This window comes from Gekko japonicus, unplaced genomic scaffold (assembly GCF_001447785.1).
Source record: "Gekko japonicus isolate JY-2015 unplaced genomic scaffold, Gekko_japonicus_V1.1 scaffold1213, whole genome shotgun sequence".
Lineage (NCBI taxonomy): Eukaryota > Metazoa > Chordata > Lepidosauria > Squamata > Gekkonidae > Gekko > Gekko japonicus.
In genome coordinates this window covers 338,564-362,258 of record NW_015164709.1, presented here as the reverse complement: position 1 = coordinate 362,258, position 23,695 = coordinate 338,564, and the positions used below count along the sequence as shown (strand labels likewise).

The 23,695-nt window shown below is 42.7% G+C and overlaps 1 protein-coding gene across 1 annotated transcript in view; it reads right to left on the bottom strand.

Annotated features, from left to right (window-relative positions):
* COL12A1 (collagen, type XII, alpha 1) overlaps positions 1 to 23,695 on the bottom strand; it is a 237,313-nt gene that overhangs the window by 138,297 nt on the left and 75,321 nt on the right. Inside the window, 2 exon segments of the mRNA XM_015409542.1 lie at positions 1,538 to 1,804; positions 4,965 to 5,234. Of these exon segments, the coding sequence (XP_015265028.1) occupies positions 1,538 to 1,804; positions 4,965 to 5,234 (537 nt within the window).

Sequence of the window (23,695 nt, the reverse complement as noted above, 5' to 3'; positions counted from 1 at the left end):
GGTGGCCACAAAGTCATGTCTGGTAGAGCAGGTAGAGCAAAACCTCCTCTACCAGCAATGTTGTCCCCAGTGGCAGCACACACTCCCACACAGAACATAATAATGTTATTCATTTATATGGCAGAAAGTCAAGGGTTACACCTGTTCCTTTCCCCAGGGACTCTAGCCATTGACAGGCAATTATGGAGATGTAGAAATCATGTTCCAAAGATTAAAAACTGCTGGCTGTTTCACACAAAGATTATGAATTAACGTTAAAGCTGAGAGTCCCCTTCCTCCCAAAGAACACAAATACTATACAGATTTCTAAAGAATTTCAATACATGTCTGCTGACTATAATTGTGAGGGATAAAGAGGAACAAGTAGTTACACTCTAAAGTTTCAAGAACCGAAACTTTTTAGAACATGTTAGGGATAGTCAAAATACATCTGGAAACCAAGTAGCAGCCTTGTAGATTACAAAACACTGGAATAATATGCTACTGGTTTAGTAAGCACTATGTCCCCTCCTGAAGCCAACTTGTTTCAGGTTTGAATGTAGTCCCAATTTGTTGTTTTTAACTAAATCCTGACAAACAAAAGCCAAGGACTATTACAGAGAATGAAATAGGATCATGCGTTGTTTGCACTCCCCAAACAAAAGGTGTTCTCTGAGTGCCAAGGCCATGTTTAGCAGCTTATATTTTAGATGCCCAGGGAAGAAGATAATGTTAACTATTTGATAGACAATTAAGACCAACACATAATTTTAACATCTTGTCAAGCCATTATCCCTGCAACGGAATTTCTGAAAGCAAGTATTGCTCAGATTTGTTACCACCACAACCCTCTTCTATCAGACCAGAAGACTTTTGCCCCCTTTAACCTCACATGAGTGTGGGCTAGTTTTGGTTACCACAGGGCATATGCTCAGAAGTACTCTGTTTACTATTATTCAGTTACACATTCCATGATGGAGCCAAGAAATGAAAACATTTCTGAGATTAATCACTATTGAATCCTGAAATTAAGTCTCAAATATCACTGGTTCCATGTGAAAGAGCAGCAATGACAGAAAGCCAAGTTCTTCCCATATTGCTGTTCCTGCAATTTAGTGCTAAATGAGATATGCAGGGATCAGTACTTGTGGGGGGGGGGGGACAAAACTGTATGGGATTTGTGCCAAGATCATATGACAAGCTCCAGTTTGGTCTATGTAATCTGTGCCAATTTCACTAATTTCCCTGTTCTATCATTAGAAGTAGCCAGGGATTTGACACATGGGGATCAGTATAGTCTCTGCAGATGTTGGCTCAGATGGCTTGCAGATGTCAGGTGGCTTACACCACATCTGCTATGGCCAGCTCTGCCATGAAGGTGTGTGAATACAGCCCATCTGCAACAAGCGGAAGCACAACTTAAGAAATATCTGAAATAATAAACAATATTTTAAATAAAATCTATACCATGGTCTTTGACAGCCTAGCTAACTCTCAGATATGCTACAAAACTATATTCTACAGTCCCTGTAGTATCCCACTGTAGATAAATACATGCCTGTTGTTCCTTCCCCTTGCCTGTGGTTTCCTTCCCCACTTTTGTACATTGGAATGACAGTAATGTTGTAAGTCGTCAGGGGCTGCAGACGTTTCAGTGTTGCAGTGGTGGAGGTAGGTGGCACTTTTGTGAATAGCTGTCTTCCTCCCCTCCGGGGACGGTAAACAACACGATAGCTGACAACTTTTCCAGGTGCAGGTTGCCAAATAACTCTCATTGTAGTCTCTGTCTCTTGATCCACTCTCACATCTCTAGAGCTTGGTGACACTTTTAGATATAAAATAAAAGGAAGAAACTATTTTCCCCCTCAAAGTTTAATTTATCATACAAATATGTACAGAAAAATAACACAATATATATTAATTTTTGTAGATGGGAAAAGAGATGACTTGATTTTCTTCTTCAGAGAAAATGTTTAGAATGTTTGGGATTTTTTTTTCTTTCTGGTCTTGGTGATCGCCATGGCAGTCGCTTTCCACCCGACCTCCGGGAGAAACCTGCCAGCGCCCATGGCTGGGAGGGGGCGCGATCGTCCGCACCCCCCCAGGAGCCCGAGTGAAGGGCTCCAAGCCATGGGGCGCTAGACAGCCCCCCTCCGGCAAGATAAGCCGGTGAGGGGGGGCTACTCCAAGCCCCGATGGTCCCGCTGTGGAGCATCCCGTATGGGAACAAGATCAGCACACCGGAGCAAGCGTTTGGTGATCAAGTAATTTCAGACACAAGCGAACAATCGTTGAAAATGTGAGTTTAAGTACAAGTGAGAACAAAAAAAACCCCGCATGGCCCTCCCAAAAGAAAACAAGGGGGGAGGGGACTCTCCTCCGCTAAAAACTGTTTACAAGCGATTTCAAGCCAGAAAAGGGGGGGCACTACAAAAAGCGAATGGATTAAAATAAAGAGACTGTAAGAGCTTACCGCGTGATATAAGAACTTCCAGAGACTTTGACAAACTTTTAATAAAAGTAAATAAATCTCAAACATGGCGCCGCCTGTGAAGGACCAGAGAGAACAACAAGCGAAAACAAAGCTTCCTCCTGGAAGTTCCAGCCCTGCAAGTTCTGTGCCTAGACAGGATTCAACAGCGGAACTCCAAAGGTTGTTGTTGGAAGCACTTTGCCCCCCTACTGGAGAAAATTACGGCAATTGACAATAAACTCGATACACAACAAGCACAAATGGCTGCGAATACACAGAGCAAGAAATTAAACGGAGCAAGAAATTAAAGAGATTGATACCAACTCAAAAAAGATGAATAAAAAACTACAGGCATTGGGGGGGGGGGAATGCCAAATTGAAGTATTACAGCTGCAAATGGAAAGGGCAGGCTATGTCTTGAGATTTTAAGGTGTCCAAGAAGAGAAAGGAGAGAATCTGAGACAGATTGTTGGCGATGTATTAGCTCCCTTGGCAGACATCGGATCAACTTCAAAGTGAAATTGATACGGTCCATAGATCGTATACAGAATTTATCAGAAAGAATAATCTGCCAGGGGAAGTTACAATAAGATTCTCCCAAAGAAAAGTGAGAGATCAACTATTGAAAGCATCTAATGGAGCAACCTTGAAGATAAAAGACAGACATAAGAGTACTGAAAGACATTCTACTTGAGATAAGAAGAAAAAGAAGGAAATACAGAGACTTGTTTTATTTCTACAAAAGCACAATGTCTGCTACAGATGGCTAACACCCAAGGGATTAATCTTTAGATATGCAAATGGAAAAGAAAGGATTGACTCTGTTGAAAAGGCTTGCGAATTTTTGCGTCAACACAGCAGCCCAGCAGGAGAAGGTGCGACCGATGCTGCCAAAGAAAGCGAAGAAGGAGAGGCTGGATCTTCCGAAGAAGACACTGACTCTAAATTGGGGGCTGCTGCCCCCAAACAAAGCTATCAATTGAGACACAGAAAGGGGGGAAAAATAGATTGTTAATCTACTCTGGAGTATCTAAAACAAGTATATTGTATATCTTTTTACAGTCTTTTTATGAAACTAGAATTGTTGATTAATATCTAAATATTTAAATAGATAGATGATCATTTTCAACGAAAGTTAACTTGTGTTTAAGCTTAAATGTATGTATGATCACCATCTCTTGGGTTTTTAGAGGGTTTTCTTTACTTTCTCCTTTAGATTGTAGTTTCCCTTTCCTAATTTTCTGTTTGTAGTTGTTAGAAAAGCAATAAAAAAATCCCCTTCGGGGGGCCAAAAAAAAATAAAAATAGAATGTTTGGTATTTTTTTAATGGGAAGTATCCCCAGGTTCTTTTAACCTCAAATATTCTTCCCAAATTATATTTGTGAGAGATAAAACACACCCCATATGAATTTTGGTAAATATGATTTTTAAAAAAACAATATATTTTTCTGTATTTAGGGACTGTTCCCCAAATGCTTTAAAAGTCTACATTTTCTTCCATATTTGTCTTTGGTTCTGGAAAGACAAAACCTTATTAGCATCGTAATGACAGAGTCTTTATTCACTCAAAAACACTGCAACAACAGCTCTCTCAACATTTTTAATAAGCAAGTTAAGGTGCACACAGGGTTTCTGTTTCTCTGAAACCTTTCCTTTTATCCCACACAGAGCTCTGATTTCTGCTTCCTGGCTTTTTCAGCACAATAAAAGAAGCCCTAACAGGTGGCTATGTTAATTACCCAGTGCTGCTAAGCCAGTCAACCTCTTTGACTGCTAGGGTTCCCAAGTACTTACCGCGATCCGGCAGGGGACACATGCTCCCCCGCCAGAACATTCCTCCCTGTAACGCACCATGCCGTCACCAGGAAGTGGCGCTGGGCAACGCTCTGGCAATGGGGCTGAAAACTTGATGGTACCATTGAGTTTCCAGCCCCATTGCCAGAGTGTCGCCCGGCGTCACTTCCTGGCAACTGCATGGTGCGGCGCGTCTGATGTCCCCGCGGGAATGATCCTGCGAAGATGTTTGTGTCCCCCGCCGAATCACGGTAAGTACTTGGTAAGCCTGTTGACTGCAACAACAAACATCAAAGCCAACTTTGGGAAGGAGAGTTTGGGGAGGGGAGGGAGCTCAGTGGGGATGCAATGCTTTAGAGTCTACCCTCTAAAGTTGCCATTTCCTTCTGGGGAACTGATCTCTATAGTCTGGAGTTCAGTGGTAGTTCCAGGAGATCTCTAGGCCCAACCTGAAGGTTAACAACCCTATTCTCTCTTCAACTGCACCAAACAATGTGGCTCACCCTACTCATGGAACTATTCAGCAGGGCCTATGGAGCTGTCTCCAGTTCCAGAGTGTGGAATTTTAAAAGTATTTTCATTGGTGAGAGTACAAATGGACAACTGTCCTCACCTTAATTTTGGATGGGGACGTATCATTCTCTCTATCTGTGTTTTTGGGTCACAAGCCAAACTTAAGGTAAAGAAAGAGAAGACAAAGGGCAGTGTACTGCCTACCTTCAGTTGTTGCTTCTCCCTCTAGAGGAGCTCCTTCTCCACTTCTATACGAAGCCAGGACTGAAATCTTATACTTCGTTTCAGGCTGTAGGTTTTCCAGCACAGTATTTATGACTTTTCCAGGAACTGTTTTCTCTCCAGACTCATCACCATAAAGGGATTTCCATACAATTCTGTAATGATGAACTGCTCCTGGCGCTGCCGTCCATGATACTCCAATGGTAGTATCAGTTATGTCTCTAGTGACTAAGTCACGAGGAGAGCCGCGCTCTGCAAGTAAAGAAGAAATACAAGAAGTGCTGTGGGTTAGGATGCAAGCAATAAATACTGAATTAAACTAGAACAAGGGGGGGGGGGTTAAATGGCCATGAAACAGAATCAAAACACTTGGCAACAAAGCTAGTACCTATAAGTTACACTGACTATTTTGGAAGACAAATACTCAATACCTAAATTCAGAAGAGTACTTTTGCATATGCTGTATTTACATATATAATATAGCTTACGATGTCCACATCCATTTTAAGTAATTTCTTTACTTTGAAAAGGTCTGCTATAAAAATAGGGATGTTAAAATCTATTGACTATCACAGATATTCTCAGCACTCTCAGTGAACTATAGCCCTGAAATCTACTCCATACATTACTAATGACAGCTGCAAATTCTAGGCCTCTCTGGGTTACAAATAATTTGTCAAATTATTTCTGCACTCTGAAACTGAAGTACCATTTTTAAAAGTGTCATGTCAATTCATAGACTTACTTGTTTACTGAATAGCCTGAGTATACAACCTGGCTGTGAATCACGCAGAAAGTCCAGAATAAATTACATTAAGTCTGGATATAAAGGGCTGTATCTTACAGTTAAGGGTGGCACGTTCGATCAACCCAAAGCTCCTTTGCTGGGGGGGGGGGGTACTTTGAATAAACAAAACATATTACTCTTAGCTGGGCAGGCTGCCAACCTCCAAATGGAGGTTGGAGTTCTCCCAGAATTACAGCTGATCTCCAGACTACAAAGATCCGTTCCCCTAGAGAAAATGGAACCTTCCAAGGTGGATTCTATAGCATCACATCCCTGCTGAGCTCCTTCTCCTCCCCAATCTCCACCATCTCCAGGATGTACCCCCAGTTCTCCAGGAATTTCCCCAGCTCAGAGCTGGGAACCCTCGTGGCAGGGTGTTATGTACGCGGACCGCCACCAGGGGTCCACGGCTAAAGTAGGAGCTTGGGTCCCAAACACAAAGGGAACCTAGGATCCTAGTCCACCTTGTGGCCACCAATAGACCCTCTGGCGGGAAATTCAAACCCTCCAATGGGAACCGGGGTGTGCCGGGTGGAGTGTATATAGTTGGCCCTTGCAGGGCCGGTTTCTCTTGTCTTGTGTGTGAAGTACAATAAACGTGTCTGAACGCATGTCGTAGTTTGAGTCTCCATGCAGCAAACCCAGTACTTTACACAGGATACAGCCCAATCCTTTGTAAACTGATAGGACTTCAGAAACAAAATACATCATCATCATACTTGGCACTGGAGTACATTTTGGTATCCCACAGGTTAGTTCTTACCATCCTGATTTCTAGCCTGCCCCTTCAAAATGCTATAAATCAGGACTGATTTCACAGACAGAGATTTTAGAATGAAGCTTTATGGTAAAGTTGTATTTGTTATATACTCACAAAGGGTATACAAATCCTCAGCAGTCGGTTTACCCTGATAAAGCTGAAAGATTGTGCCTGATTTATATTAGGAAAATCCTATTGAATTCATTGAATTAAATGAAGTTTTCAGCTTGAAAATGAACCCCAGGAGAACAGTTTTTCTGGAATACTGAAAGGGACTGGACTTCAAAAGTAACTTAAACCATTTTTTCTAAATTCTGTTGTAAAGCTTTTGCTCTCAGGATGTGTTTTTTTCATTCAAATAAAGAATATGAGTGCAATCCAAGTGGAAAAATATGGAAAAACCAATGTGATAGAATGTACAGATGTCTCATAACAAAAGACTTTGCTTTCCACATTTTAATGTAATATAAATACACAGGCCACTTTATACTGGCTACTTTAATTTAAGCACCTGCCATATCATGACTTCAATATTAAACTGACTGTGCAACTGAACAACAACAACATAATACACTACAGGGCCTCAGCGGCTCAGAGGTTAAGACACTGAACTGCAGACTGGAAGGTCTGTAGTTTGGCAGTTTGAGACCCTAGTGCTGCGTGATGGAGTGAGCTTCCGTCTCTGGCCCCAGCTCCTGCCAACCTAGCAGTTCAAAAGCAAGAAACTGAAAGTTGATAAATAGGTACTGCTTCAGTGGGAAGTAACAGCGTTCCGTGCACCTCGGAATTTAGTCATGCCAGCCACATGACCATGGAAACATCTTCGGACACCGCTGGCTCTTCAGCTTGGAAACGGAGATGAGCACTGCCCCCTAGAATCTGATTCGACTAGCCTTCGAGCAAGGGAAACCTTTACCTTTTTAATATAATACACTACACTTTCAACAATTAACTCTGGGAGACTACAGATAATAATATGTACCAGAAACATTGCAAGAATATTAGTACATTTGAAACAATTATCAACTAAACTATAATACATAGCTGGATAGCATAAGAAAGTAATTTATTTCCAATTGAGTGCAATCTGTGTAAATTACTAAAAAATGTGAGTTGTGGGGACCAGTACTCCTGTGGTATTAAGCATAATGTGTTTTTGTTGAATGAAACAGTACTCTGGGTTTCCAAGCAAACCCACAAAGACTGTGGAAAATGTTGGCCTCAAAACATCTGGGAACTGCTGACGAGACAACTTTCCTACCAAGATGGAAAACAAGATTTTCATATGTACTGCATTGCAACTCAGAAAATGTATTGTGAATAATATACTGAATGAAACCCTAAAAAATTTTTTTAAAATCTCCAACTAACTGAGCTTCTATGAATTAATGCTCCAGGGACATGGGTTCTGAATTTTATCTATGTGCATTAGCAATTATTCTCATGAAAACCTACAATCTAAAAATCTATGAAGTAAGAACTGTGTGTAACTACAGGTCCCACATTCTTAAAGGCCAAACATCCCCACCTTTACAAATGTGAAGCTACCTCATAGTAAATCAGATTATTGGTTGTCTGTATTGTCTCTTCTTAGAAGCAGGGACACTACAGGGTCTCAGGCAAAGATTTCTTATCACCAGCTTCTCGCTTCTTTATTTAAGTGGAGATGTGGCACTCGAACCAGGGGACCTACTGCATGCAAAGCAGATGCTCTACTACTAAGCCACTCCCTCCCCCTTGCCGCTAGTGCTCCAAGGAAAAGTGAGATACATCACAGGACAGAAGCAAAAATCTGCCTAGATTTTGTTTCAGAGTAAAGGCAACCCTGCTATTGACAAGCACAAATCAATTCACTCTGATTGATTTTGAAGCAACTTCACTAGCTGAGCAATCCTAAACAGAATTGCACCCTTCTAAGCCCATTGACTTTAACTGATTTTAAAAAGCTTACCTATGCTTTTGATTATATCATAAATCCTATATGAACAGCTCATTAGATGATGTTCAGCTCTAAGATCCCTACCTTCATAGGTAACATTGACAAGTACAAGGAGTGGGGCCTTTACATTCTGGTTCCTACTCTTTGGAATTGACAGTTCATAGCTTTTTAGTAAGAATGGCTTTTAAAAGTTTCCTATTCCAAATGAATTTTGAGGCCAACATGCTAGTTTTTATCTATTATGGTACTGATACAGCTGCTTTGACACTTCCAGTATTTTTAAAATTTTGCATATTGTTGTGGTTGTTCTAGATTATATTCCAACTGTGGTTTTATTTATTACTACTATAAGCTACCTGAGGATTTATTTTGGACAAAACATCAGAATAATTATTTTAAAATATAGATACAGAAATAATAAAATTCACTGGTGGCAACTGAAATGTCCAAGACATACTACTGGCATTAACTGAAGGTATCAGATCACTACAGAAGTAGGAGGAAGAAAAGGAAGAAGAGGATGAAGAGGAAGAAGAAGAGCTGGATTTATATCCCACCCTTCACTCGGAGTCTCAGAGCGGCTTACAATCTCCTTCCCTTCTTCTTCCCACAACAGACACCCTTTGAGGTAGGTGGGGCTGAGAGAGCTCTTTGAGAACTGCTCGTGAGACAACAGCTCTGAGAGAACTGTGACTGACCCAAGGACATGTAGCTGGCTGCATGTGGAGGAGTGGGGAATCAAACCCGGTTCTCCAGATTAGAGTTCGCCACTCTTAACCACTACACCAAATTGGCTCTCATCATGCATAGGATACCATTATATTTTGTCTCTGTCACAGCATACTAACATCCAAAAATCCCATATGGGGCATTTTAAAACACCTAACTTCATATACATTTGGATCTTTCCAAAATTCCATTTCTAGCTCCACTGTTTCCACCACACTGAGCCACACATCATAATTGCAACTAAGTATTTTTCCTATGATTGTTGGCTCTTGTCTTCTCACTACTACAGAAACCATAACTGCTACTAAAATACAAGGCTATGAACAAGTTTGCCTTGACCTGTTCACTAGAACTAAATCACTATAAGAAAACATTGAAGCACATGCTTGTATTTCTCTTTTCATTTCAGTAGAAGCTACATAAACAAAGCATTTTTTCTCAGCTAATTTCCAAGAACTGTTAAGCAAACAGATTTTCAAGTACTGTGAAGGTACTGCAAACAAACAACAGCAGTTTGCCTGCTAGATTCTTTAGCCTACCGTATCTGGAATAAATAATACATCTTGTGCCAACCTAGTGTTTGCTATATTAAAATAGGCTAATCAAAGCAAAACGACCCAGAAGTGAAAACTCAAAACCCCAGGGTATAACCAGAACAGCCACTGACTATTTACATAAGCCCACATATTGCCAATTTCTACGCATCCAGCCCATCAACTTTTGCAAAATGTTGCCTCCTAGTCAGGGGTCTTGTTGTAGAAAAAGAGCTGCCGGAGCTCATTAGCATAACTCATTAGCATAACTTATTTGCATATGCCACGCCCCCTGACATCACCGGAAGTGACAGAAGGCCACACCCCCTGACATCACCGGAAGTGTGTCAGAAGGCCCGGCTACTTACCCTCCTGCTTCATCCTCATTCCCAAACGGAATGAGGATCGAAGCAGAGGGCGGGGTAAAGAAGGGGGCGGGGCTTCACCACGTGACCGCCCCGCCCCCTAGAGGTTCTCTTCCGGAGCTCCGTACCTGAGAGCTCCCCCCCGACTAGAGCCCTGCTCCTAGTGTATCTGAACACAGTTTAAAGTTACTTTCCAGAAAAACAAATTGAACATGAAGACAGCATCTGAGGAAGGCTCAGAAACCACAGGAATCTGAGATGGAGTTCCAACGGACCAACCAATAATGCTTCAACATCTCCTTACACAGCCCTATGTCTGTTCCCCAACAGTATAACTTTTTGATGTCTACTTAGCTCAATCTTCCTCTCTTTCTTTGAATTACCTTACCAATTTTTAAAAATTCTGCAGACATGCAGATACAGTCACTAGAACTAATCAGGAAATTAAATAAACGTAGATCAATTTTTTTAATAATGCAGCTATTTTCACATTTTTTCATAGCCTTCTTTTTAGCCGCAGCATAACAGTGTAAAGTATCCCCCTTGACATAACTAAAACAAAACAAGAAAGCATTTCTTGCCTGTCACGATTCACTTCAGTGATCAATCTAGGAACAAGAACATCAAAAGCAAAGGAGAGACAAGTAAGGTGGCCAGCATTTAAAATCGTCATATCTGTGTCCCATTGAGATGAAGTGATCCACGAGGGGGGCTTCTGTATGTTTATGTTTTATTTTGGACTTGTGTTCCAAAATATGGGTCTTGACCTCCCGAGTAGACTCCCCAATGTATTTTAACCCACAAGGGCAGGTTATTAAATAAATGACCCGCTTCGTGGAGCATGAAGAATAATTTGTTAGTTCTCTCCTGTAGTTAATCTCTGGAAACTCTATACATTTCGCCTCCCAACTTAACGGACACGTTGCACATCTTAAACACTTATAGTGTCCTCTAGGTGTATTCTCTAGTGGTGAGTTAGACCATAGATCCGCATGGACCAATAGGTCTTGAATACTTGTAGTCTTCCGAAAACCTATATAAGGTGTTTCTTTGCATCCTGGTATATCTCCCACAATGTGCCAATGTTTTAGAACAATCCTTCTAATGGAATATGCCATGGGAGTATAGTCTATCACCAACTACCAAGAGCCCCCCCCCCTGCCCAGGGATGGTTCCTTGGTGCAAAAGGATACCCGTTCACCAGCCGAAGAAGAGGTCCATTCTGAGGGCACATTCCCCTTATCCTCAGCACAGTGCCCTGTTTCCTCTTGACCCTCATGCTCCCTGGCAGCGGTGGGGCTGCCATAACCAGAGTGGGACATATCTAGCAAGTCCCCGAAAGTCTTCTCCATGTGCCTAACTGAAAGTCTCTACTTCTCCAGGTCAGCCACCTTGGCCTCAAGGGAACAAACTCGTTCCCTGAGAACCAGGAACTCCTTGCACCAAGCACACACCCAAAACTTCTGTCCAGTGGACAATATATAGCGGTTGGGGTGAAATATAGCTGTTGGGGTGAAGAAAGGTACTGGGTTTTTTGGGGGGGTAGCATGAAAGGGTAGGGCAGTAGTTGGAGGCTAAGATAAAACCGGAGTCTTGAGCCACCTTAAAGACTTAATGAGATTTTGTTGCATCATTTTTATATTAAACCCAGCGAAGACGGAGGTCCTGTGCCCGAGTCGGAGTGGACCGGGGTTGGGGATCCCTCTCCCGACTTTCGATGGGGCGCCGTTAGTGCCAGCGTCAGAGGTTAGCAGTTTGGGAGTGCTCCTGGAGCCCTCCTTAACTATGGAGGCCCAGGTGGCAGCCACTGCCAGATCGGCATTTTATCATCTTAGGCTGATTCGGCAGTTGGTTCCCTTCCTCGGCTGCAATGACCTGGCTACAGTAATCCATGCGACGGTCACCTCGAGGTTAGACTACTGTAACGCTTTCTACATGGGGCTGCCTTTGGTGCAGATCCGGAAGCTGCAGCTAGTGCAGAATGCGGCGGCCAGGCTGATGATGGGTCTCCCCAAATGGGAGCGCATCCAGCCTGGGCTGAAAGCACTGCACTGGCTGCCAATAGCATACTGAATCCATTTCAAAGTGCTGGTTCTTACCTTTAAAGCCCTATATGGCCAGGGTCCGACTTACCTGAGGGACCGCCTTTCCCCACATATACCCCTAGGAACAGTTCGGTCCGGGGCATAACATCGCCTGGTGGTTCCAGGCCCCCGGGAGGAAAGGCTCGCCATGACTAGGGCCAGGTCCTTTTCGGTGGCGGCGCCTACCTGGTGGAACGAGCTCCCGGAGGAGATCAGGGCCCTGCGGGACCTTATGCAGTTCCGCTGGAACCTGTAAGACAGCTCTTCCACCAGGCTTTCACATAGGGGCCGCCACCACCACCGCCACCAATGATGTGGATAACATCAAGGTTAAGGATGGCCCGGGAAGATCTATCACAATTTTTGTGTGACTGATACCACCGGACTTACTTGGTTGGGATCGGCTATAAGACAACATCATCTCCAGAGAACTGACTGTTTACCATCATGGCATACATCTGGGGACCATCTTGTTTTAATTGAGTATTATTGTTGTTTTGATTAATTGTTATTAATGTTTTTATTGCTTTTACCTTGTTTTATATGGGCTTTGCCCCTTGTAAGCCGCCCTGAGCTCACTTTGCGGGGAGGGCGGGGTAAAAATCCCAATAAATAAATAAATAAATAAATAAATAAAATATTTGAGGAATCTGTACCTTGCTTTTTTCCCCAAATAGGGACCAAAGCAATTTACAAGTTTTGTTCTCCCCACATGTAGTTTTGTTCTCACAACTGTGCAGGGTACATTACGCTGAGATAGTGACTGCCCCAAGTCACCCAGTAACTTCTATGGCAGAGTGGGGCTTATGAACTTCGGTCTCCCAGTTGTTAGTCTCCATGCACGAACCTCAGTGCCATGGGGATATGTTTGTTTTTGTGGAAGGTCAGGTCTCTAAGTGGGATTGAAGTGCAAGGAAAAGTGTGGACAGTGGGAGCAGACTTGGAGGAGAGTGGATTGGTGTGGATGAATCACACAGAGGTAATGGGGGGAAGGGCTGATTTAGGAGTTCTGGTCATTGAGACTTCCAGTTTTTGGCGACTTGGGACTTGGACGCATCTCATCAATCTCTTGATGGGGGTGCGCCAAGACGTGGCGGACAGGAGGGATCCCCCCCCCCGGAGTCTCTGTAGGAGGCTCTTAGCCTGGAAGCAGGAAATAGCCTCTTCCGAAGCGACAGCTTAGGGATCGAGGCTCGCCCGTCCCCAAGAGGTCCTGCTACCACGGAGCCATTATGGCATGTAGAGTTGACCGCTGGACGAGCGGATAAGGGACTAAGCGAAACTACCTCCTACAATGAGTCAAATCTGAACAAACAGTGAGTTAAGCGATCCCCATATAAACGGCCAAGTCTCTGAATGTTTGTGTCATGATCTGGGCTGTGCCACCAGAGGCCTACTAGGCCCAGGGAGCCTGGCTAGCAGTAGGTGAGGTTGGGCCTACAACTCCCAGACGCCCCTGAGAGGTTTTGGAGCCAAAATTGACCAATAGGGAAGAAGAGGGCTGGGGAACAAAACGGCTGGTGCCAGAAGGAAGGCTGCTGCAGGAAGAAACCCTCATCCTGAGGGAAGGATGAGGTATATTATTATTATTATTATTATTATTATTATTATTATTATTATTATTATTATTATTTTTATACCCCGCCCTCCCCAGAGTAGGCTCAGGGCGGCTAACAGAAGAGGCACGTATGCCAAGGTTAAAACAGTTAAAAACAGAATAAAACAATCTTATGCAATACAATAAAATGCGAGTGCTCTGATTGTGAGTAGTCTAGTGTCACTTGGAATAGTGAGCTAGGGACAGTATATATTTAGACGCATTAGGGCATTTGATTTCTTTTCTTTTCACCCACTTACTGTTATAATTCTGCACCTTGTTGTTTGACCTCCTATACAATAAACTATTTTCATTGTTCGCTCTGCCTGGTCCTTTCGCCTATTATTCAGCCAAAAGGGAGGTTTAAAGGAGGGTGCTCTGGGCCTTCTCAAGGGAACCTGGAACCAGAGTGGTGGCAGCATCAGGTGACACCCCACCTGAACTATGACAGTTTGATTGACTCGAGAAAGGAGCGGCGGGTGGGGAAGGGTTGGGGATTCCCCTCAAAAAAACCAAACGGAGCAGTCCCTGAGCGTTAAGCAAAAGCAAGAAACGAAACTAACCATACAAGACTTTAACGGAGCATAAAAGGTGTAAATTAATCCAAGGCGCAATAAAATCAGAAAAGCTTGACTTTAAAACCAAAAACTTTCTTGTTGTATAACAATGGCTGGTAGAGGGAGGAGAATGGTGCCGGAAAAGAAACTTCTCACAGGGAATACTAAACCAACTACCCAGGCACAGGAAGCAGCTGCAGTCTTTTCCAATATGCTGGCTATGGTGCTGCGCCCTGTGCTGGAGCAGATGTCTAACATCACCAGTAAGCTGGACTGTGTTCAAAAGCAACTTGTGCAGATGGATAAAAGAGCTGATAAAACAGACAGAGCAATCAAGAGAATTGAAACAAAGATTAAAAGTGTGGAACAAGATTTAGAGGAAGTGAAAAAAGAAACAACTACAGATAAAGGCCAACTTCTGCAACTTCAATTGGAAAAATTAATGTATGCTCTACGCTTCCAAGGGGTTTCTGAGCAAAAAGGAGAAAATCTAAAAATAATTTTAATTAAGCGAAGCATTAGCATCAATGACGGACCTTAAACAAGATGTCCTGCAAAACAATATGGACCTAGTGCATCATACTTATTCAGATTTTATTTTAAAAAAATAAAATGCCTGTAGAAATATATGTGAAATTTTCTAAGAGGTCCACTAGAGATGATGTCCTGAAAGCTACATCGGGGAAACTGTTGAAAATTAAAGATGAAGAAACCAAAATTCTAAAAGACATTCCATTTGAGATCTAGAAACGAAGATGGCACTACAAAGAATTAACTTTTTTCCTTCAAAATAACTCATAAATGGATCTTTCCAGAAGGACTTTTATTCAATAAAGTTGAAAGATAAGAAAACTAAAATTGAATCTGTCCAAAAAGCCAAGGATTTTCTGAACCAACAACAAAATCTGAGCCAAGATGATAAATCAACTGTGGATGATCTGGAAGATGAAGGAACTAGCAAAGGAGAAATAGATGATACTTTAAGTGACTCAAGCAGTACCACGGAAACTTCTGAGTTGGAGAAAGGAGAAACGTAATAGATAAACTGAACTTTAAAGGGTTACAAAACACCTGAACTTACCTTAAGAAAATTCACTAAATTCACTCTATTGAAAACTTGTCTTTTTTATCACTACTGTAGGTTGGATATATATCATGTAACGTTCTTGTATGTTACCTTTTATTAGTTGTAGTGTATTCACCCTGGTCCCTACACTTTAGGATGTAATATACAAAATGCAAAAAAATATATACATTTTTAAAAAGGAGTTCTAGTCATTAACAGGTGTCTGGTGAATTTGTGGAGGGTTTGTGATTTTTGTGGTGGATTGAGCAAGTGTTGAGGGCAGTGGCTCCAGTTTCTTGGAAAGTTTATATTATGCGTGTACATTTTGGGGTGGACCTCTCTAAGTGGAGAGAAAACCTGCTTCATGCAAACACAAATGTTTCCAGGGCACAAGAGAAAAAAGTTGCTGATCTAGTGTAGTGGGGAAGTGTATTTTCAAAGAGGGAAGAGGACTCCTGGGATTCCCTGTGCCAGGAGTGTGGGGGAGGGGGGAATAGGAAAATTTTCTCTAAGGTGGGAGACATACTCAAGGTGGACTACACATAATGAGTCAGTACAGTGAGTACAGTACATGCCAGCAATAATATGTATCATTCAAGATGTGTACAAAAGAGGTTGCCTACAACTTGTACTTAACAGGAGCAGAGGGGTTGGATCCATGATCTGGTTTTTTGTTTCTTTTTTAAGTTGCATATTAGAGTAAGCTCTGATTATAGCCTTTTTATGGTCGTGATGCTGGTTGGAGTCATTTTGGGAGCCAGAAAGGCACCCACTATGCAGATCTTCCAATCCACATACGCCATTTTTGAAGAGTAAAATCATAAATGTTATTCTTTTCCTATGGCTGGATCACTGAATTTTTTTCTAATGCACATCACAGACACACAGTATCACTTTCACTAGTACCACATTTGTCTCCATCAGTGCATCCGTCTGCACTGCTTTAGATAGTAGCAATAATGGAACTGGAGCAGCAGGCAAAGCTGTTGGTTGGTTTTTCCATGTCACACCATTTCTCCTCTTTTTTAACGCTCTTGAATTCTTCTGCTTCCAGGTACAAGGAAGCAGCAACAGGTACCACTATGACCTCAGGACAGCTACAGTTTAATCATCAATGCCAATGATTCTGCAGCATTTTTAGGGTTTTATTTTGTTTTGTAGGACAGCATTCATGGAAAACCCTTAGAGATGGGAATAGCTGCCAAAGGTTTAACCAATTACAGTAAATATAACACTCTATGAGAAGAAACCTGCTTCCTCAGACCATAATATCCCAGCAATTATGTAATGTGCCATTCCTCTTTAGAAGGCTGATTTTCTTGTGTAGTTTATCACTTCCTCTGTTTTGATTTACTTTTTCCTAGAAATATAGCATTCTCACAGAACGGATAAATGACATGATTGTTTGACAGTTGGCAAAAGTCCCTCGGAAATGTCAGCATCAAAAAACTAAGAATGCACAGTTTTAAATAATGCATGAGACAGCACAAAATCTCCAAGGGAGACACAGAGTCCTTGTATCTCTTTGCATGGTACAAAAGCACTTTGCAACTCAAAACATGTGCGTAAAGTTCCTGTGTTATGCTTAAAACCTTTCATTGTAAGGAAATGTCATTGCACTGGTATTGACTCACTCTGTAGGAGGTCTTCCATCTCAGACATTTTTAGCAGGAAAGTCATCTAGAGAGATGCCCGATTATTTGGTTTGCTACTTGAAATATCTCTTTGAAATTTAAAGGGAAAGAATAAAGGTTCTGTGAGTGATCTGGCTGTCATAATTGACCTAGTTCATTACCATACACCTTTTCAGACAACACCGTATATCAGGAACCTACCAACCAAGTGTAAAAGGGATGCATGCTACTCACAGTCCTCCTAATATGCCCAGTGAACATGTTGCAAGAGCAGGGTGACAGGCACATTTACCAAGCATGTACAGCTTTGGCACTCAGGACCCAACCATTGGATTTCAAGACAGGGTAAATATGCATTATACCCCTGTTCACACAGTACGGTGACCACACTGAACTGGAGAATCACAGGTAGTGCAGACTCCCATTACACACAGTTGGCAGAAGTTTATCTTTCTTTCAAAATTACAAAAACAGCCTTCCAAACTGTATATTCAATTCAAATTAATCTGTTTAACAGACAGCATACAGCATGTTCTTGTCATCTGACATTATGCCTTGAGGCAAACAAGTAAGACCTTGCCAGATCGGCTCTTACCACCTCCTCACTATGGGAAAAACAGATTAGAAAAACAGTAGCTCTCAGAAATAGCTGATTGTTAGCCATCTACTGGGTTTCCACTCATTACAACTGCTGTGTTTACCATTATGTCCTATTTCTAGTCTATGATCTCATACGTTTGGCTCAGCTTGTATTAAAAAAAATACCAAATGGAAACCCAAGAAGGATGGGGGCATAAGAAGGAGACTGACAAGGTAAAATATCTGAACTCTTCTTTCTTTAAGCTGACTGTGCCATACTATGTGAATGTTATAGTATTACCAAAAAGCCAACAACAAACAAATGGCCTGAAAAAAATCAAGAAGGCATCAATTGGAATGTATATAACAATAAACTGCATTTTATTAACTGAACACTAGCTAAATGAGAGCTGGGCACAAGATAAGATTTTGGCTCACTGATTGATCACTGACCAGGTTCTGAATTTCATTCTTGTGTTCAGATTCTGATACCTGCAGTTTGCTGAAATTCTTATACAGGCAGCCATTTTGGTCCAAAGCAAAGACCAAAAACAAGATCAACAAGCCATATAATGCCTTTCATTAGGAGCAACATGACACAGAACAGTGTGTAAGCTTTCAAGTTCTTCAGAACTCTTCAGCTGGATGTTACAATAATGTCACAACATGTAAAATGCTGAGCAGGCATGCAGCTGTAAAATAGTACTGTCATCAGGTTGCACCACTGACTTTTTGGAAGAAGTAAAAGAAACAGAGTCCTTCCACTGAAAATACAAAACCAACAATAGTCCAAATGCCCCTCCAATATGCTTATTTTAAAGCTTATAAAAATAAGTACCTTAAAAATCTCACTGGTAGACTACTGGGATTCCATTTAAAAATGGGGAATAATGCAAATCTGAACAATGTCCACCCCTGGATTCAATCATCTTAAATATTTGCGATTTTTAACTGTAGTAATCATTAACTTCCACAAATTTGAATATTCTTGTGTTGGGATATGGAATTTCAATATGGTCAGGTAAGACTGATAAAAAATAAAGAATACATGATACCCCAGATTATGGAGCAAATATGCAGCAATATGGGGTATGAATGTATGTATGACTGGTAGGGCAGCTATCCTTCAGGTGGGGCCCAGAGATCTCCTGGAATTGCAACTGTTCTCCAGACTACAAAGACCAGTTCCCTTGGAGGAAACAGCAACTTTGAAGGGCAATCTTTATGGAATCACATCCCCACCACTGACCTCCCTTCTCCCCCCAAATTCCACCCTTCCCAGGCTCTTGCCCCAATTCCCAGGCTCTTGCCCCTTTTGGGGGGGCTCGTACACACCGGCTCGAAGGACACGTGTCCAGAAGCTCAAGTGCCCAATTTTCACACGCTCAGCTTGGAAGCGTTCGGATAATTTCGCCAGAGAAACCTTCAACCCCGCCAGAGAAACCTTCAACTCAGCCAAAAAGCAGGTGTGGGTGGGATTTTTCGGCCGTCGAAGGACCAATGCCAGGCACCTGAGTCTGACAGGCATCTCCAATTTCCAATCAGAGATGTCCATCCTTCTCCCTCAGAATGGAAGGGGGTTGAGTATATATTCCCAGGCAGTGCGTGACTGTCCTTTGTTTTGCATCACAGTCTCTTGCAGTGCAGTGCTTCTTTTGTGCGTGGAAAAAAACTTGCCTTGGGCCTGGGGTGGGGGGAAAATTTACTGGGGTCACTGGGAGGGTGCGTGGGTGGAGACACCAGCTGCATCTCCTGACGATGATACCAATTGCCACATGAAAAACATCCTCCCCTTCCCTCTTCTCTCCATTTCCCCCCTTTCTGAGTTTCTCCGCTGCAATGCCTGGTTGCCACCTGCCTTTTCTGTCTTCCCTATGAAGGGTGGGAAACTGGGCTTGAATTGTTTTGCTTTCACAACGCATTTAAGGTTTGACTCCGGGGTTGCCTGTTTCCTTGGCAAGTCAAGCAGCGGAGTCACCCCACCCCTTCTGTGGGTTCTGCAAGTGGCTGTTCTCGCTGCATGCTGGCAGTGGGGTTTGACTTTTCTGCTCATTCCAAAAGGACACCTGCTCTCCTCTGGCCAGTTGGCGACCAACCATCCAACCATGATCAGGGGGGGAAATTGGTGACTGCCCTTAGCACTGGCTGTGGGTCTTTTCTTCTTTCTGCGCCCTGCCTTCCTGAGTTAGTGAAGTCCCTCACCTCAGAGTTCCTTCTCTCTCCCTCCCCTTCGCCCTTCAGCGACCAAGTCTCAAACCACCTTCTGGGGCAGGGAGCTGCTGGCAATGGCAAGGTCCCCTGGGCACGGGCCATGGGTCCTCTCCCTCTTCTGCACCCTGCCTCCCTGGTTTGCTGAAGCTTTTCCCCCCTGAGTTCCTTCTCTCTTTCTCTGGGCGACCAAGTCTCAAACCACCTTCTAGGGCGGGGAGCTGGTGGCACTGGCAAGGTCCCCAGGGCATGAGCCGTGGGTCCCCTCCCCCTTCTGCACCCTGCCTCCCTGGGTTGCTGAAGCCTCTCCCCTCAGAGTTCCTTCTCTCTGGCCTGGAAAGTGGGCACCCCACTCTTTAACCATTTCCTGGGGGAGGTTTACAGATTGCCCTTGGCACTGACTGCAGAGCTCACGTTTCTGCTTTGAAAGACCCCCCCCCCCCTTTCTGCTTGGGTCACTGTGGTCTTGGATTTGGCGGTTCCTTCGCTTCCATGGCAAGTAGGCACCCCACTCTCAAAGCAATTTGGGGGGGGAATTGTCCTTAATGCCAACTGCGGGGCTTACCTTCACTGCCCCTGCCAAAATAAAGAAAGCCTTCTCCCTGGGTGGGTGGGTCAAGTCTCTGTTTTTGGGTCCCCCTTTCTCCTCTGACTGTTGCTGTGGGAACTTGCCTCAACTGCCCCCCTTGAAAGGGGAAAAAACCCTTCTCCCTGGGTGGGTCGAGTCTCTGCCTTCGGCCCCCCTCCTCTGCCAACGAAGCTCCTAACCCACCGACCCTCACAGCATTTCCCCAGGACTCAAGCAGCCACTCTTTCACCCTCACTACCTGGGTCTTATGTATGAGGACATGATGGGGCCCGAAGGGGTTGTGGTCATGGGTGTGGGCAGATGGGAAGACAGGGCACTCTGACCACAGATGGTGGAATATGACCGCGTTTTCCCACACCGGTGCCCTCCTGCTTGGGTAATCAGCGGCCTCCACGTCAGGTTCCCCTACAGAGTCCATGGGGCTGGTCTTGGTCACCGGACAAGAGGCCCCCCTGGTTCCAGGTGGGCCATGGGGGCAAAGTACACATGAGAGGCAGGAGACCACCGTCACTAGTGGCGAGGACAGTGACGATGGCCGAAGCATTTCATCCTGTTCCATGCCCGGGGATTCCCGGCCACAATTGTCCCCCTGTCCCTCAACCATTGGTACGCCCCCCATCAGTCCAGGGTCGGAGTCCAGGAAATGGTTATGCCTGAAAAGCACCCCGCTGATGGGCATGGGGGCACGGCTGCAGTCTGCTGCGTGGAAGTACTTCTGCATTCCACCCAGTGATCCCTGTGTGGTGGAGTGCTAGGTGTGCAGGGTACACGTTCGTCAGGGGAGAGATCCACATCACTTAACCACTAGTGTTCTATAGAGGAACTAGCATCGGTCGCACCCCAATTTGACTCCGCCAGAGGGTGGATCCCCCGAGCCTGCTACCTGGCACGGGATGCAGACTCCAAGTCAATGAGTAGAGGGAGGCTGGGAGGGGTGGGCTGCCATAGTGGGTTCTGTGGCCTCCCCCATGGGCTCCCCCAGGCAAACCACCTTTCCAGAGATCATGCTCGTTGGGTCCTCCCCAGCACCTGGAAAGAGGATGAAGGCCAGGGCTCACAAAGCAATCACTCAGCACATCGGACGAGTGATCGCCCTGGATGGCCAGCCTTTCTTTTTTTTTTTTTTTTTAGCCAGCCTTTTTTTTTTTTTTTTTTTTTTGGTAAACAAATTTTTTATTTTCTCAGGAATACAACATATAAAACTTTTCATTCTATCAATTGTCTACCCCATTCCCAGTTCCTCCCCTCCCTCCAATGGCTTCCCACAATGCTTCCACCCCTGCTCCAAATTACTTCATATCATCAACAATATCAGTTTCTCATCATTACAATCTAAAGATAACATCATTTGACTTAATATTGATCTAAACATATTAAGTTTTGTTTCACATCCCAGTTCTTTTCCAGATAAATTTTAAAGTCATTCCATTCTCCAAAAAACTCATCGTCTTCTTTGTTATTCAGTTTTTTTGTAATCTTATCCATTTGTGCCATGAACAGAACTTTTTGTATCCATTCTTCAACCTCTGGTACCTTTTCTGTCTTCCAAAACTGAGCATAAATCATTCTCGCTGTCACTATCAGGTACCAGAGTAAAGTCTTTTTAGTCGTATTGACTTCTTCCATTTTAAGTCCCAAAAGCAGAATTTCCGGTGCTTTTTTAAAAGAACATTTCAATATTTTTTGCATTTCATTGTGGACTTTTGTCCAAAAGTCTACAGCTTTCTCACAAGTCCACCACATATGATAAAATGAGCCCTCATGCCTCTTACATTTCCAACATTTGTTTGACATATTTTGATTCATATTTGCAATCTTCTTAGGTGTCATGTACCACCTATACATCATCTTATAACAGTTTTCTTTAACATTAGTACATGTCGAGATCTTAATAGAATTTTTCCACAAATATTCCCAGGTTTCCATAGCCACTTCCTTATTCATATTAATAGCCCATTTTAACATTTGTTCTTTAACAGTTTCATCTTCAGTATACCATTTTAACAACACCTTATACATTTTAGAAATATTTTTTCCTCCTCCACTCTCCCAAACCTTTTCAATTTCATTTTTTTCCTCTCTAAAACCATAGTTTTTTTTGTCAGATCTAAAAAGATCATAAATCTGCATATATTTCAACCACTCATATTCATATTCAATTTCATTCTGCTTTTTCATTACCCACTCTGTTCCCTCTTTTTTAATTAAATCTCTATATGGCAACCAGTCTCTACCTCGCTGTCTTGAGTAAGATATCAACACTTCTACTGGTACAATCCACAATGGTCTTAAGTCACTCTGGTACTTCTTATATCTTGTCCATACCATATACAAAGCTTTTCTCACCAAGTGAAGTTTAAAAAAACTGTCCATTTTTATCTTGTCATACCATAAATATGCATGCCAGCCAAATCTACAATCATGCCCTTCCAACCCCAACAATCTGTCATTTTCAAGCTTCACCCATTGATCCATCCATGTTAGACAAACCGCTTCATAATATAGTCTAAGATTTGGCATTTGTAGACCTCCTCTTTCTTTGGCATCACAAAGTATTTTCATTTTGATCCTTGGTTTCTTGCCTGCCCAAACAAATTTTGACAACTCTTGTTGCCACTTGGCCAACAAATCCGTTTTATGCAGAATTGGTATTGTTTGGAACAGGAACATCAAACGTGGTAGGACATTCATTTTTATAACTGATATTCTTCCCATCAGTGATAAGTTCATTTTATCCCATTTCTTAAAATCTTGAGTCAGCTTAGTCCATAATTTCTCATAATTATTCTTATATAGGTCTATATTTTTTGCCGTTAATTCAATTCCAAGGTATTTTGTTTTTTTAACTACTTCACATTGTACCAGTTCTTGTAGTTCCACTTGTTTTTGTTTGATCATGTTTTTACATATAAGTTTTGTTTTATTCTTATTTACGTAAAAGCCGGCCAATTCTCCAAACTCCTTTATTTTTTGAAAAAGCAATGTCAATTTTTCTGTTGGGTTTTCCACCATAAACATTACATCGTCTGCAAATGCTCGATATTTGTATTGGTGTCCTTTATGTGTCAAGCCCTTTATTTCTTGATCGTACTGTATTTTTTGTAAAAGTATTTCCAATACCCAGATAAATAATAACGGTGATAACGGACAACCTTGCCTTGTTCCTTTCTGTACTTTGAAGTTATCTGTCAGTTCTTTATTCACATTTATTTTAGCTCTTTGTTCAGAATAGATAGCTTCAATACAATTTCTAAAATGTTGTCCCGCTTCAATCTTTTCCATCATC